General features: G+C 41.7%; 1 protein-coding gene across 2 annotated transcripts in view; it reads right to left on the reverse strand.

Moving 5' to 3' along the window:
* slc13a3 (solute carrier family 13 member 3) overlaps positions 1-13,623 on the reverse strand; it is a 41,803-nt gene that overhangs the window by 13,532 nt on the left and 14,648 nt on the right. The window contains exons 5-10 of one of the 2 annotated variants that reach the window (XM_048549873.2): positions 12,637-12,822; positions 9,711-9,836; positions 6,745-6,837; positions 4,532-4,636; positions 2,711-2,808; positions 672-784 (exon numbers count right to left, since the gene is read on the reverse strand). In XM_048549873.2, the coding sequence (XP_048405830.1) occupies positions 672-784; positions 2,711-2,808; positions 4,532-4,636; positions 6,745-6,837; positions 9,711-9,836; positions 12,637-12,822 (721 nt within the window). Of the gene's footprint in view, positions 1-671; positions 785-2,710; positions 2,809-4,531; positions 4,637-6,744; positions 6,838-9,710; positions 9,837-12,636; positions 12,826-13,623 lie in introns of both variants that reach the window. The other variant, XM_048549872.2, reaches the window with a different exon arrangement.

Consider the following 13,623-nt stretch of genomic DNA (forward strand, 5'->3'; position numbering starts at 1 on the left):
ATAGCATGTGACCATTGATGTCAGAGTACTGTGATATTGTACATTATTGGTGTGGTGGCTCAGTGGTTAGCACTGCTGCATCACATAGCCAGGGACCCGGGTTCAATCCCACTCTTAGGTGACTGTTTGTATGGAGTTTGCACATTCTCCCTTTGTGTGGGTTTCCTCCCACTGTCGAAAGATGTGTAGGTTAGATGGATTGGCCATTGCTAAATTGCCCATAGTATCTAGAGATGTACAGTCTATGTAGATTATAGGATGGGGCAGATGCGGTTCAGGGGGTCAGTATGGGCCAAATGGCCTGCTTCCACACTGTGGGATTCTATGAATCACCATACTACAGTACTTTCAATGGAGGTTTTTTTAAAAAATGGCTCAAAGCTGGTTATATCATTTCATTGGGATTTTGACACTCTTCAGCCAAAGATACTGTGCAAAGATTGGTTAAGGCTATCACTCTACTTGATCAGGAAATTCTGAAACTAACACACGAAGGAGAGTCAAAATGAAAAATCTATTTTTGGAATTTGAGGCAAAAATTCAAATTTCCAGTAAGTGAAACAACCACTGAGGAAATTAAGGTTTTATATACCGATCAGTAAAATTGCTGTTAGGTTTTCTTTTTAAACATATATTTTAGTAAGATGTCAAGTGCATTTGTGAAGAAATACCTCACAGCCTTTTGCTATTGCAAATCCTCCTCCAAGTAGTAGGACCACATTCCAAGGTAATTCTTTCTGAACTTTCTTCCAGTTCAGCAGTGGTGGGTTCATTTTTCCTGAGGCTGGAAAAAAAAAGAAAAGAGAAATAAAGGTTTAAGTGGGATACAGGTCCAGTTATTTCCAAAGCCAATTGATCACCAAGTTTGGGAAACAAAGTCTGTGATCACAATGTCATTGAGAAACAGTCTTGATGAATGATTGTCACTCAACGATGACCTTGCAAAATGATAGAGTAGCTTTGAAGGATAGAATGGTCTAGCCTGCTCCTATATGCTCAAGCTTAACAGTAAAATCGGTAAAGTTTCAAGTGGGAAAATGATTCAGCATTTAGAGAAATGTGAATGTTTTACTCCTTAAGACAATTTGACAGATTGGGCATTTTAATGAGTAACTTTGTTCTTGATAATACAAGTAAACAATTACTGCAGTTTTGTTAACAAATAGTGAATTTTCTAGTATAGTCTTCTTTGAAAGCGTTGTTGATTAAATTGAATTTGATCCAAACAAACTGTAAGCCTGATTCTATTGTGCGTCTCTCCATGCACACTGCATAACTACAAGTTGTCCTCCAAAACATACAACATTGTGATTTCTTTCACTCTCATGTACCTGTCCAGCTGTGTGAAAAAAGCTGGAATACCTTCTGTTACAGCACTGAGAGTGTATGTATATTGGAGGGATTGCAATGATTCAAGCAGGAAGCTCAATAACAACTTCTCAAGGGCAATTCAGGAATGGGCAATAAATCCCAGCCCAACCAGAGATGCCTACATTTAGTCAAAGAATAACAAAAAAACCCAAGAAGGCTCTGCTGACCAAATAGTTTTCTTTCAAGCTCCACGTTGTTCCATCTAACAAGTTAGACTCTGGATGTATCTCCTCAGATTTGTGAGGGGGTGGGAGTGAAAACGGGTGGGTGCTCAAAAGACTAGTAAATGTTGCTTCTTGATTAAAGGGGCCAAGGGTGAAGTTATGCGTGGAGAGGGTGCCTGACATTCCACCCCACCACCCAGGCTTGTAGGTGCTCTCTGGACACTCTAGTCTCTGGTGGCCAGTAGGCAAAGGAGATGAACACATAAGAGTTAATGTGTCTACCAGCCCTCCAACTGACCTCACACGCTCAGATAAACTCAGCGCTCAGGCCTGATGTTGGCAAAAATCACTGGAATTGTGACTTTCACATCCACAGTTACTCTCAATCCCTGCTGTTCCACAGAGTGTTGTTGAACAGTTAACCTTTCTTAATATATTGCAAAGAATATATAGTACAGAAACAGGCCATTCAGCCCAACCAATCTTTGCTGGTGTACATAATCTACAGAGATCTTGTCCTGTTCCATTTACCTCAGTTCAGCATTTCAATATTTTTTTATCTCATTTTTTCTCACGTACTTGTTCAATTTCACTTTGAAAGAACGTGAACCATTTATCTCACTTGCTTCAATGGTAGCTAATTATCATTCTAGCCACCTCTGAGAAAAGAAGTGTGCTCTTATGTTAGATTTATTACTAATTACATTGCTCTAACAATTCCTTTTTCATATACACGGCTCCAAACAGCTTTTTAAACATCTTAATTTTACTGACCCCCTGACTCAAGTCCCATCACAGCTCCCTTTGCCATCTATTGTTTAGTTAAAATACAGAATATAGAACAGCACAGCACAGGAATGGGCCGTTGGGCCCACAATGTTGTGCTGAACATGATGCCAAATTATCCCTTTACCTGCTCTTAGTCAATGTTGCTCCATTTCTTGCACATTCATGTGCTTATCTAAAAGTCACTTAAATACCTCTAACGTATTTGCCTCCACCACCCCGGCAGCGTGTCCCAGACTCCTGCCACTCCCTGTGTAAAAAACTTGCCCCTCACATCTCCTTTATACTTACCGGCCCTCATGTTAAGCCCCCTATTATTAGACATTTCAATTCTGGGACAACGATTCTGACCGTCAAACTCATTAAACTAGTTAAACTGATTCACATACCTTTCGGATCAAACCACCACTTCAATGAAGGCTTTTGAGATGGAAAGAAGCATAACGCAAGAACAAATGTCATTCCAGTCACTGCGTCTGACACATATCTGAAAAAGAGTGTTTTAGGATAAATAAACAAAAAGTGGGCTGAATTAATGATGATCACCCTCTGTGGATGAGGAGTGGAGTTATTCCACACTCCTGTGTTCAGGTCTTCTTTTTAATGAGGTGAATATGTCAATATAACTCAGATCTAATTTCATAGCATATTAAAGCTGAGATAATGAAACCCCTCCATTTGAAGTCTGCCCATCTGAAATTCACATCAACATATAGAATAGAATCCTTACAGTGTGGAAACAGGCCCTTTGGCCCCACAAGTCCACACTGACCCTCAGTGCACCCACCCAAACCCATCCTTTTATAACCCACCTTAGCCACACATCCTTGAACACTATGGGAAATTTAGCACGGCCAATCCACCTAGCCTGCATATCTTTGGACCGTGGGAGGAAACTGGAGCACCCAGATGAAACCCACACAGACATGGGGAGAATGTATAACAGATTTGGATAAAGAAATGCCTTTCATCTCATTCGATATGATCCTTCCAGATTACCAGCCTAACATTTTTTTTCCCATTACATCATCCGGAAGTTTCTTAATCTAGATTCAATACACATTTCCTGATATTCCATTCCAGCCTGTGCTTGCAACTTTTTATGTGAGTCGAGGTTTGGATAAAATTTACAAAATAATCTGGAATGTGCTAAAAATTGTACCAGAAACCAATTCAAGCTTATCAGTCAGACCTACAGCGTGATGCATTTGCACAAGCTGGAAGCTATGTTTGTTAACACACAGGACCCTGCCTTACATGCGTAAAATGAATTTGCAAATGTGTGCCTTTAGAATTGGGAATTGGGCTGTAGAGGCTGCTAATCTCTGCTCCTTCGCCATGGCAACACCCTGACAGAGTGTGGTTGCCTGGTATGAGATCTGATTTTGTTAAGTTAATTGCTCCTGCTACATCTCAGTGCCACCTTTGCTCCCATCAATCAGCTCACTGTTCTCATGCTGTATAAATCAGGGCTTTTTCCAAAGTTTGGTTTCTTACTTCCTTGTCCTGATGAGTAGAAGACACAATGCTTTAGCTTTGTGTTTCCTTTTAATGATAACTAGTCTGTGTAATGTATTTGCCTTTGCCTGATTATTTATCATTCATATTTCTCCTGAACATATTCACCAAAGGACCAACAGACATCTATTACTACCAACATAGGATCATTTTGGATTGCCTCAGCCTTGTTCAGAACCTTCTTCTTTCCCTCTGTCTGTATTCATTGGATGAGAGTTTTAATAATGGAAACTAGAGCATTTGTACTCACTGCTAGCATTCCCAAATAGTTGGTTAAGATGTGAAGTTTCCTCCACTCTTGTCCAACAATAGCCCCAAAAATAATCTCATGGAGACATTTCTCTATTTCCCATGCGAGGCATCTACTTAGCTATGTACATCAAATTTCTAGTTTGGGATGCATTTTGTATCTTAAAGAGATGGATCATTGAGGAACAGAACAGAATGCGCCCAAACTCACCAGAAACTGATAGTGAGCAGACTGAGGGAGCATTTAAGTCCCAGGAGGTGAAAGATTGACTTGTGTTGCATTGCATCTCCCTAAAGTACGGATTCCTATTTTTAATCATCTAATTATCCTCATTAATTTTATTTAGCTTCCAATCGTATCCACTCTTTGCTACCTCACATGTAACTTTCCAAATGTTTCTACTTGAACAGGTCACAAGTACAAATTCACAAATGTGTCTCACCCTTTTGGGAAAATACTGGCCCATCCAGGGATGAATTTTGGATCTCTCGTAAGAAGCAGAGCCACAAAGAAAGCAAAGAAAACCAAAACAGCGCATTCTGCAAACCTGCAAGATCAGTAGAAGAAAGAAAAACTTGCATTTAGCACTTTTCCTGGGCTTCTTCTACTTTGGAAGATATTCCAAAGTAAATCACTGACACTAATATATATGTTTCATGGCTAGACATGGTTGTAATGCAGCAGGCACAGCAGCTAATGGTGCATAGCAGACTTTTACAGACAACAAAGAGTGAAATGACTCGATCTGTGCTTCCTAAAATTTCTCCCATTGTGATTTGAAAAATGTAGGAAAGGAGAGGTGATGGCCTAGTGGTATTAGTGCTGGACTGTTAATCCAAAGACCTAGGCAGTGTTCTGGGGACCTGGGTTCAAATCCTGCCATGGTAGATGGTGGAATTTGAATTCAATAAAATAACTAGAATTAAGAATCTAATGATGACTGTGAATCCATTGTCAATTGTTGGGGGGAAAACCCCATCAGATTCATTAATGTCCTTTAGGGAAGGAAACTGCCATCTTTACCTGGTCTGACCTACATGTGACTCCAGACCCTCAGCAATGTGGTTGACTCTGAATTGCCCTCTGGGCAATTAGGGATGGGCAATAAATGCTGCCTAGCTAGTGACGGCCTCATCCTGTGAGTGAATGAAGAAAAAAATAGTCTAATTATGGTGCTCAAACATTGCCAAGACCTCATGGGACAGATTGAGAGGAGAACAGCCTGTGAGAGCAGTGAAATTGGGTGGGAGGGGAGGTGGAATTGTCTGTGAGAGCAATGATGGATTGGGAATATCTGTTGTGAAGGGCAAACGTCTATGAGATGAGAGGTGGGGAGATCATCTAGGGGGTAAATGCTTGCAAAAATGGGTGTAGGGGAAATAGCATCAATGTGATTGGTGGAGGAGCCTGTGATAAGAGGATGGGAAATGCGGAGAAGAGGTGGTGGTGGTGTGGGTGGTAGGGATGTTTATGAAAACACTGGGGAAAAGGAATGCCTTTAAGGGCTGAGGATAGGGGAGCGGTGCGTGACCTGAGAGTAGCTGGGAGTGAAAGCTGTTTAATGCAGAGGACTTTTAAAGTCAAACATATTTTCATGTTACATCTTTCAGGACATGATCCAGGCCAATATGGGCAGTTAGGTAGCACTCACTGTTTAAAAAAACTGCAAGATTTAGTGGAGCCTAACAGTTACCAGCACCTTTTGGAGCTCTGACATTACTACACCAGGGTTCGTAACTCCAGAGGCTTGACCAGTTGCAGATCATTACCTGCAGTTTGGGAAGCCCCAGATTCAATAATCTGTGTTCAACGTTGTTAGTTAGGACATGAAATATTTTGCCTGCACGTAGGGGAGAACTCCCTATTTTGTGTCTAAAAGCAAAGTCTTGCAAACTTCTGCAGTCGCCTGAGTGAGCAGATGGAACCTGCAGCTTAATGTGTCATCTCATTTTATTCCCACATGGTTAGTCTAACTCTTTGTATTTGGTGTAAAAGAAAACAAAGAGTGAAAAATGTGAGCCTTAGGCATGTAACCAGTCGAGTTCACAGTAACTGATCATTGAACTGGAGTGATACCATTTTGTGCAGTGTAAGTTGGTCATTTGCTAAAACATTAATGCATCTGTTTTGTCTCTTGCTCTCTAGCAATCCCTCAAAACAGGCAGGGTTCTGGCTACAGCCCACAGCAACAACTTGCACCTTTTAATTTGGGGAGACCAGCTACATGGTTGTGGCTGACCAGGAAATTTCTGTTCTTACTGTCTGCCAGAGGTACACGTTAAGAACGGAACCTGACCTGACCGGCTGAATTTTTCCAGCATTTCAGACTGATAATCAATCTATTTGGCCACATTATGATCACACTGAGTGAAGCTGCCCACTCAGTTTTAACTTGGGACTCAAACCCATGGTTTCTGGGTCAGAGATAGGGGCTTGTTGCACTACCTCAGAAGCCCTCACCTGTGTTACATGCTAACGCATTTGGAACTTAAGCTGCTGATAATAAATCAGAAAACACACTAAACAGAGGCAGTGTCGACATGCTGTTTAATATATGCTTCATTTTCTGAATGGTTCTCAAGGGGTTGGGGTGAATAGGGAACAAATACTCTGCCAGACAACGCAGTGCAAAACACCACAATTGTATATACTTACGTTAATGGTCCCAGTTTTTCATAATCATTCTTTATTCTAGCTCTCACCCTGGCTTGAGACTCAGTGTTGTCGGCTTTCTTCCGAGTCCATGACCTTAATGTTGAAAAAGAAACTCTCAAATTATCATTGCCACGTATCCAAAGAAGTTTCAATGAAACTTTGTCTCACAGTATATTATCATTGTGCTCAGTGTTTGTTTGTGTACATTGTGTTTACACATTCAACAATGGGAGATCTTGGCAGTTCTGTGCAAAACAATAGGATAAGGCAGAGCTGCAGACAAAGTTATAAATAATAAATAAAGTGCTGGAAAAGCTTAGCAGATCAGGTTGCATCTGTGGAGACAGCAACAATGTTGACTGATTATATTTTCCTGAAAAATGTTTCTTTTATTTCAGTTTACCACCATCCACAATATTCTGTCCTGTTATTCAAGAATTCATGATTAAATAAAACTCCACTGAAAGGCCAAATATATGCACCAGACAGACACCAAATTCTGATCCCATCTGGTTTACTAACAGAGAGATCTACTATCCTTATCCCATCTGGCCAAATGTGACTCCAGACCCACAGCAATGTAGTCAATCCCTGCCCTTGGAACTGACCTAGCAAGCAATCATTAGATTCAAGCAGGTAGCTCACCTCTACTTTGTCCAGAGCAATGAGGGATAGGCAGTAAGCAACGGGCTTGCTAGAAGTTCTCACAACTTTAAAACAATTACATAGAATGTCTGCTTTAAACTAGCATATCCCTTCCTCATATGGAACAGAAATAATGGGAATCACTGACATCATTGATGACTCTGATGACTTCATTGAGATATGTACTATCTGATTTTTATATGTGTTAGGTACGTCTTCCACATGGGACAGAGTAGATGCCTGGTCAGCTCTCTGATTGTCAGAGACTTTGGGGAATTCTTCCTCCACCGGCTGTGGGCATGTGATGTGCTCCTGAGTCTAATCCAGCAAATTACCCACTGAGGTGACTGTTTCTGAGCTGGTGAAGGGTGCAGGTGAACATTTTTCCAGTACATCCCCTGACAGTTCACAGGCTTCACCCTGAAAGGTGCTGTTGATGCAGAGGGGCGCATGGTGCTGGGCAGAGCCTTTGCATAGTGAAGGGAAAGGGTGAGTCAGTGAGGCTTCAGGATAACTTGTGCAGAGCAATCTGTTTGTTGCAGAAGAGCAGCATGTAACATTGCTAACTGGGTTGCTGGTTCATTGGTTCCTCCTCATCACCATAGGGACAATCCGATCTTCCCAAACTAACTCAACAACACTCTCTTTAAAGGGAATGAGGATCTTTAGATCTGGCTTGGCTTGGACTGGCCATGGTTTTTCCCACAATGAGATAAAAAGGTAGAAGGAGAATGATGAGAATGGTCGCAGGAACTGAGCATGCATGACCATGCAAGATAGAGAGCCAGACCCTCGGAGTGAGTTGGAACCACAGTGGGGAGGAAACGTTTGAGTGGATTTGGTAGCTATGGGACTAGGTAGCTAGGATGCCTATCACACGGACCCTTGCAAGCTATGACCGTTTGTGAGGTTCCATTAGTGGTGTAAGCATAAAACTATTAAAAGTAGGTGCAGGAGTAGGCCATTCAGCCCTTCGAGCCTGCACCACCATTCAATAAGATCATGGCTGATTGTGCAATCTCAGCGTCCCACTCCCACCATCTCCCCATACCCCTTGATCCCTTCAGTCGCAAGGGCCATCTTGAATATACCTAATGAACTTGCCCCAATAGCTTTCTGTGGTAGAGAACTTCACAAGTTCACCACTCTCTGAGTGAAGAAATTCCTCCTCAGCTCAGTCCTGAACCGCTTTCCCCTTATTCTTAGACTGCGACCCCTGGTTCTGAACATCCCCAACATTGGGAACATTCTTTCCTCATCTAGCCTGGCCAGTCCCATGAGGATTTCATACATTTCAATGAGATTCCCCCCTCACTCTTCTAAATTCTAGTCGATCCAGTCTTTCTTCATACGTGAGTCCTGTAATCCCAGGATTTCATCTGATGAACCTTCACTGGACTCCGTCAATAGCAAGAACATCCTTTCTCAGAGTAGGAGACCAAAACTGCACACAATACTCAAGGTGTGGCCTCACCGAGGCCTTGTGTAACAGCATCAAATAATGCCCCTGTGAATGCTAAGGTAGCAAAAAGAAAATGACGTCACTTACCCTCAATTTCTTGGTGCACTGATTGCTAACCATTCCATGGGCGCCACAGACCCTGTTGACCCATGTTACAATCTCTGTCTAGGCTGGATGTGACTGATGGGATGGCCTCCTAGCGCATTCACGTAGACAGAAGAGGTCCCTTTTGACCAGCCCCAAATGCCCCTGAATCAACCCTAGACCTTTCGGCAGGCTCCTGGAGAAAGCCACCACTGCCCACGGAGGGGTTTCTGACCTGCAGCAGTGTCCAGAACTTCTCACAGACCTCTATAATTCCTGTATTTAAGGATGTGGAATTGAATAACTGGTTTTATCACAGTTCTATTCTTTGTTAATTTAATTTATTATAACTTTGTAGCTTCCACAATATTGGCAGGATAACTGAAGCACTGAAGATTGAGCAACAGTGTTTAGACAGGTTTGTAGTTCACTGGGGAATGCAAGTCCTGCCTGAGTAAAATCTGTATGCTGAAGTTATAGTTATAACTGGCCTTTCAATATGATGCCAGAGCGTTTGATCCGAAAAAGATCTCACCATTAGCGAGAACTTCCACCTCACTCACCACATGAGCCCACTTGCATAGGCAATCATCTGAGAAACGCATGAGACATCTTGTCCTAGGCATTGGCAGACATGACATAACTTCAAAATGGAAAATTCCACCCACAGTTCAGGTAAGAATGGCAGAATTGACAGGACAAAGGTGAAACCCAAAAATGCACAGGGAAGATTTCAGCTTGGAATTGCGCGTAGTTTCTTTTCCATTTCTCATACCTCGGATTGAGCCCTCCGTATAGGAAAGCAATCCACAGCCAACCAGCAAACAGGAACAGGATTGCTACAGGACAGCAAAACATAAACCAGGATGCAAAGTTCACCATGTTGCAACCAGGGAAATATCTGAAAGAAAGCAAGAAAAGAAAACCATACTCTTAATTCTACTGGATATCATGTGGCATCAAATGTGGATTTTCAGGACCATCCTGCAAATTCAAACGTCTCAGTGAAACTTAGGAGCACAGAAAATCTACTGGTCAGAAACAAACTGTATTGCCCAAATGATCTATCTTGGTGTTTATGCTCAAGCCTATACACCAGAAAATCCTTGATTGTGTTCAGTATCATCCACTGCTGTGGATTCTCTAATATTTTATGTTATGGAGCAACAGCCAACGCAGTTCAAACATAAACTGTAATATTACAGACCACAGATGAGTCTATCAGCTGCTATCTTGTAATTTTGATACTTCCCATTTCCTATGATTTGACTATTACTTCAGTCACTTGCTGGCTATTTTTTCTTTGTTTAGTGTGTGATTACGCTGTCTATCTGCAGAGTCCACACTGCCCTCAACACAACCACCATCTAACCATGAACATCACGTTTCTCATTGTAAGGAGTCCCCTGAAATGAATTCCAATGGATGGCTTGGCCCCCACCTTATGTGTCAAACACTGAAGTGGTTTGTCATTGCCATCTGCAGGGTAGCTGTCAAGGTGACTCTCCTGCTGTTAATGACTGCCAATCAGAATGACAACCAACTTGATTCACCACTTTACAGATATCTTGCATGGCCAACACGTCCTCATGTTGGACTTAAACTCAGAGCTTCTGGTCCAGTGGTAGGAATACTACCTTCTCATCGCAAGACTTCAAAACACTGGAGATGTATTTATTTTGGCATTTCCTGCTCATTGACCCTACAAATGCCGCTGGAGTTACTAGATGCCTTCCAGCATAACCACCAGGATCAAGGCCTGTAGATGTTCAACCCTGTTGAGATTTTATTTTCTGATGCCTATGTTTGATAGAGAGGAGGAGAAAAAGAGAGTTAGAGAAACACTGATAGAAATAGAAATTGATTGTATTTCCTCATCATAGTTTGATTTAATTTTGTAAAAAATGATCAATTGAATGTTGAAAATATCCAAAATATATTTGAAAGAAAATGTTAGAAAGGGAGTTTACATTGGAAATGGCCTAAAGGATAAGGATTCTCACTCTATCCTTGAGAGAAGTAAGTTGAAGGGAGATGAGGGTGACAGAGTGGTTAATGGTGATGTGAGTGATAGTAGAGTAAAGAGCAAAGGAGGACTTTTGTGAATAGTTCAGAAGGGTTCACAGAATCATAGAATAACACAACAAAGAAGGAAGTCATTTGCCCCACAGTGCAGTTTTTGATTAAGCTGTCTGTTTAATAGTGAAGGAGAGGTTGGTGACAGTGTTATAAAGGGGAAGGATGCTCAGTAGGTGAAGGGATGGGAAAAGCTCAAGTAAATAGGAGAGACTAGGCAAAGTGAACTATTTGTGCTAATGCCTGTCAGTGCCTCAGAGGTATCTAGGGTGTCAGCTTAGAGCAGATTTCATATATTGGAGCCAACATTGCCAATACTGGGGAAGGTATTGGGTTCCAATTCCAATGTGTCTTGGAGTGGCTCTCTTATTAAAGGGACTGCACTGAAGTATTTGCTGCTTGGCCTGCTGTGTTCATCCAGCTCCACACTTCATTATCTTGGATTCTCCAGCATTTGCAGTTCCCATTATCTCTGCACCAAAGTGTTTGTTTTTTTTAGAAAGCACTTTAATATTTGACATTCCAAGTCATGACTCCAAAGCTACTGGATAACAATAAGGAGTTACATTCCCTGGCCAATTTCCCCTATCTAATGGACTGATCAACTGAAGCCTTGCTATTATTTCTCAAAGAGAGACCACTTAATATAAACCTGGTTGAAAGCTAAGATCAGGCATCTTCATGATCTGTACGGCCCAGCTGGCCATTGAAATGCATGTTACTTTACTGACTTACGACATTTCCATTTGTTTGCAAAATGCTAAAGACAAATTCTAGTGCCAGGGAGTGGAACATTTTATTTCTCCATTCCCTACATCTTGCAAAGGTCTGTCTTTTTCAATGGTGCTTGCTTCTGAGAGTAGGACCATGGATTCCATTTGATTGTTGAATGTTTGTGTGAAAAGTACTGCAGTGGTTTTGCTATTGCCTTCTGCAGGCTGGATGACCAGGAAACTCTCTTGTTTGTGGCCATCAGTTATTTTGGAAGGATTTACAGGCAGAGCCAGAGGTAATAAATTTCAACAAAAATTGCCAGTTCTGTATGTGTGTGTGTGTGTGTGTGTGTGTGTGATTGTCTGTGTGTGTGTGTGTGTGTGTGTGTGTGTGTGTGTGTGTGTGTGTGTGTGTGTGTGTGTGTGTGTTGGGGGGGGGGGTGGAGGGGAGGTGGGATCGTGTGATGGGTCCCATTTCCGATGTACCACCTCGTGGTTCTCTTGATAAGGGGACTGGATTGGAGTATAAATTATTTTCTTTTACTTAGAAAAGCTACCTTAATCTTTGGTATGCTCAGCTGAATCATAACAATTCTGTGATAATTAAACCTGTTTGGCCACCTCACAAAATACACCATACACAGCCAAGTCTTAGCATGGGACTCAAATCTGGGGTTTCGGCCCACAGGTAGGGAGGCTCACACAGCACCACCAGGCCTCCTCTACCAACAGAATTCCCAGGGTAAGCCTGACACAATTTAGACGTAACATGGGGCTTTCTGTCCCCTGGTCTTGAATGAGCATGCCCTACTTCAGCAAGTCAATGATTGCAGATCTCTTGTCAACCATCCCAGCAGCTTCTTCCTGAGAAAGTAACATTTAAAAATCAGAAGTTCCTTATGGTCATTTTACGTTTTCAGCTGCCCAAGTAGGAGCAGGTTTGGTGCTGTCCCAGTCAGTGTGGCCGTGCCGCCGATACTTGCAGCGTAAGGTATACAGACAAGGAAACCCTTCCACAATCTCTTCTGGCTTTCCTTCTCCTTCCTCTGTTGGGCTGTTGTAAAGTTAGCATCAGTCTCCAACTTCTGTGGATGGCTACTGCTGGGGTAGGAAAACAAATGGTTAGCATCAGATAGTGACGATTGTTAACTCACTGGATGGTCAAATAATAATTCCTAGAGTTGCAAGCGGTTGATTAAGATACATTGTTAGCTGGGGCAATATCATTCCTGTCTTTCAATGAACGTGTCAAAAATCTCGGCGTGGTCATTAAAAGTCACAATTATAGTCACTCAAACACCAGTTGGACAAAGCCAAGTCAAACAAGACTAGAAATTAAAAAGAGTTTTGGCGTGACTTTACACAAGTTAAATGTAATAAAATAAACAGCAGTTTCAAGCTAAAAGTTCAACACTGGACTAGTTAATAGGACAGCTTCAGAATATTAGTACAACATCAGAAGGTTTTCTGTTGAGAGTTAACAGCACAGGATGAAAGTAAGCATTAGGAAGTCAATGGTAAAACAAGAGGCAGTAAGAAACCTTAATGTGCTGAGTTTTTTAAAAAAGCTTGTCCAGAGGATGACAACAAATTGGATTATTACTGGCCATAGAGTATAGACTGCAGGTCATACATCATTATGTTAACATTGAAAAGGTCTCTGCTCAGACTGACCCTTAACTATTTGTCCAATTCTGGTCCCCAAGAAAGGAAAGAGTTCCTCACTCATTGCAAAGTATAGATCCCTCAGCTTAGTTACAAGGAAAGATTAGAGTAACATAATCTTTTGGCCTGGAAAGTGAGGTATTAGATCTTATTTTGTGCATGGGGATACAGCAAGCAACAGTATAAGAAAAAGATAAATGATTAATTTCATCAAGTATAATATTTTTACGTTTA

Source organism: Stegostoma tigrinum, chromosome 19 (assembly GCF_030684315.1).
Source record: "Stegostoma tigrinum isolate sSteTig4 chromosome 19, sSteTig4.hap1, whole genome shotgun sequence".
NCBI classification, from domain to species: Eukaryota; Metazoa; Chordata; class Chondrichthyes; order Orectolobiformes; family Stegostomatidae; genus Stegostoma; species Stegostoma tigrinum.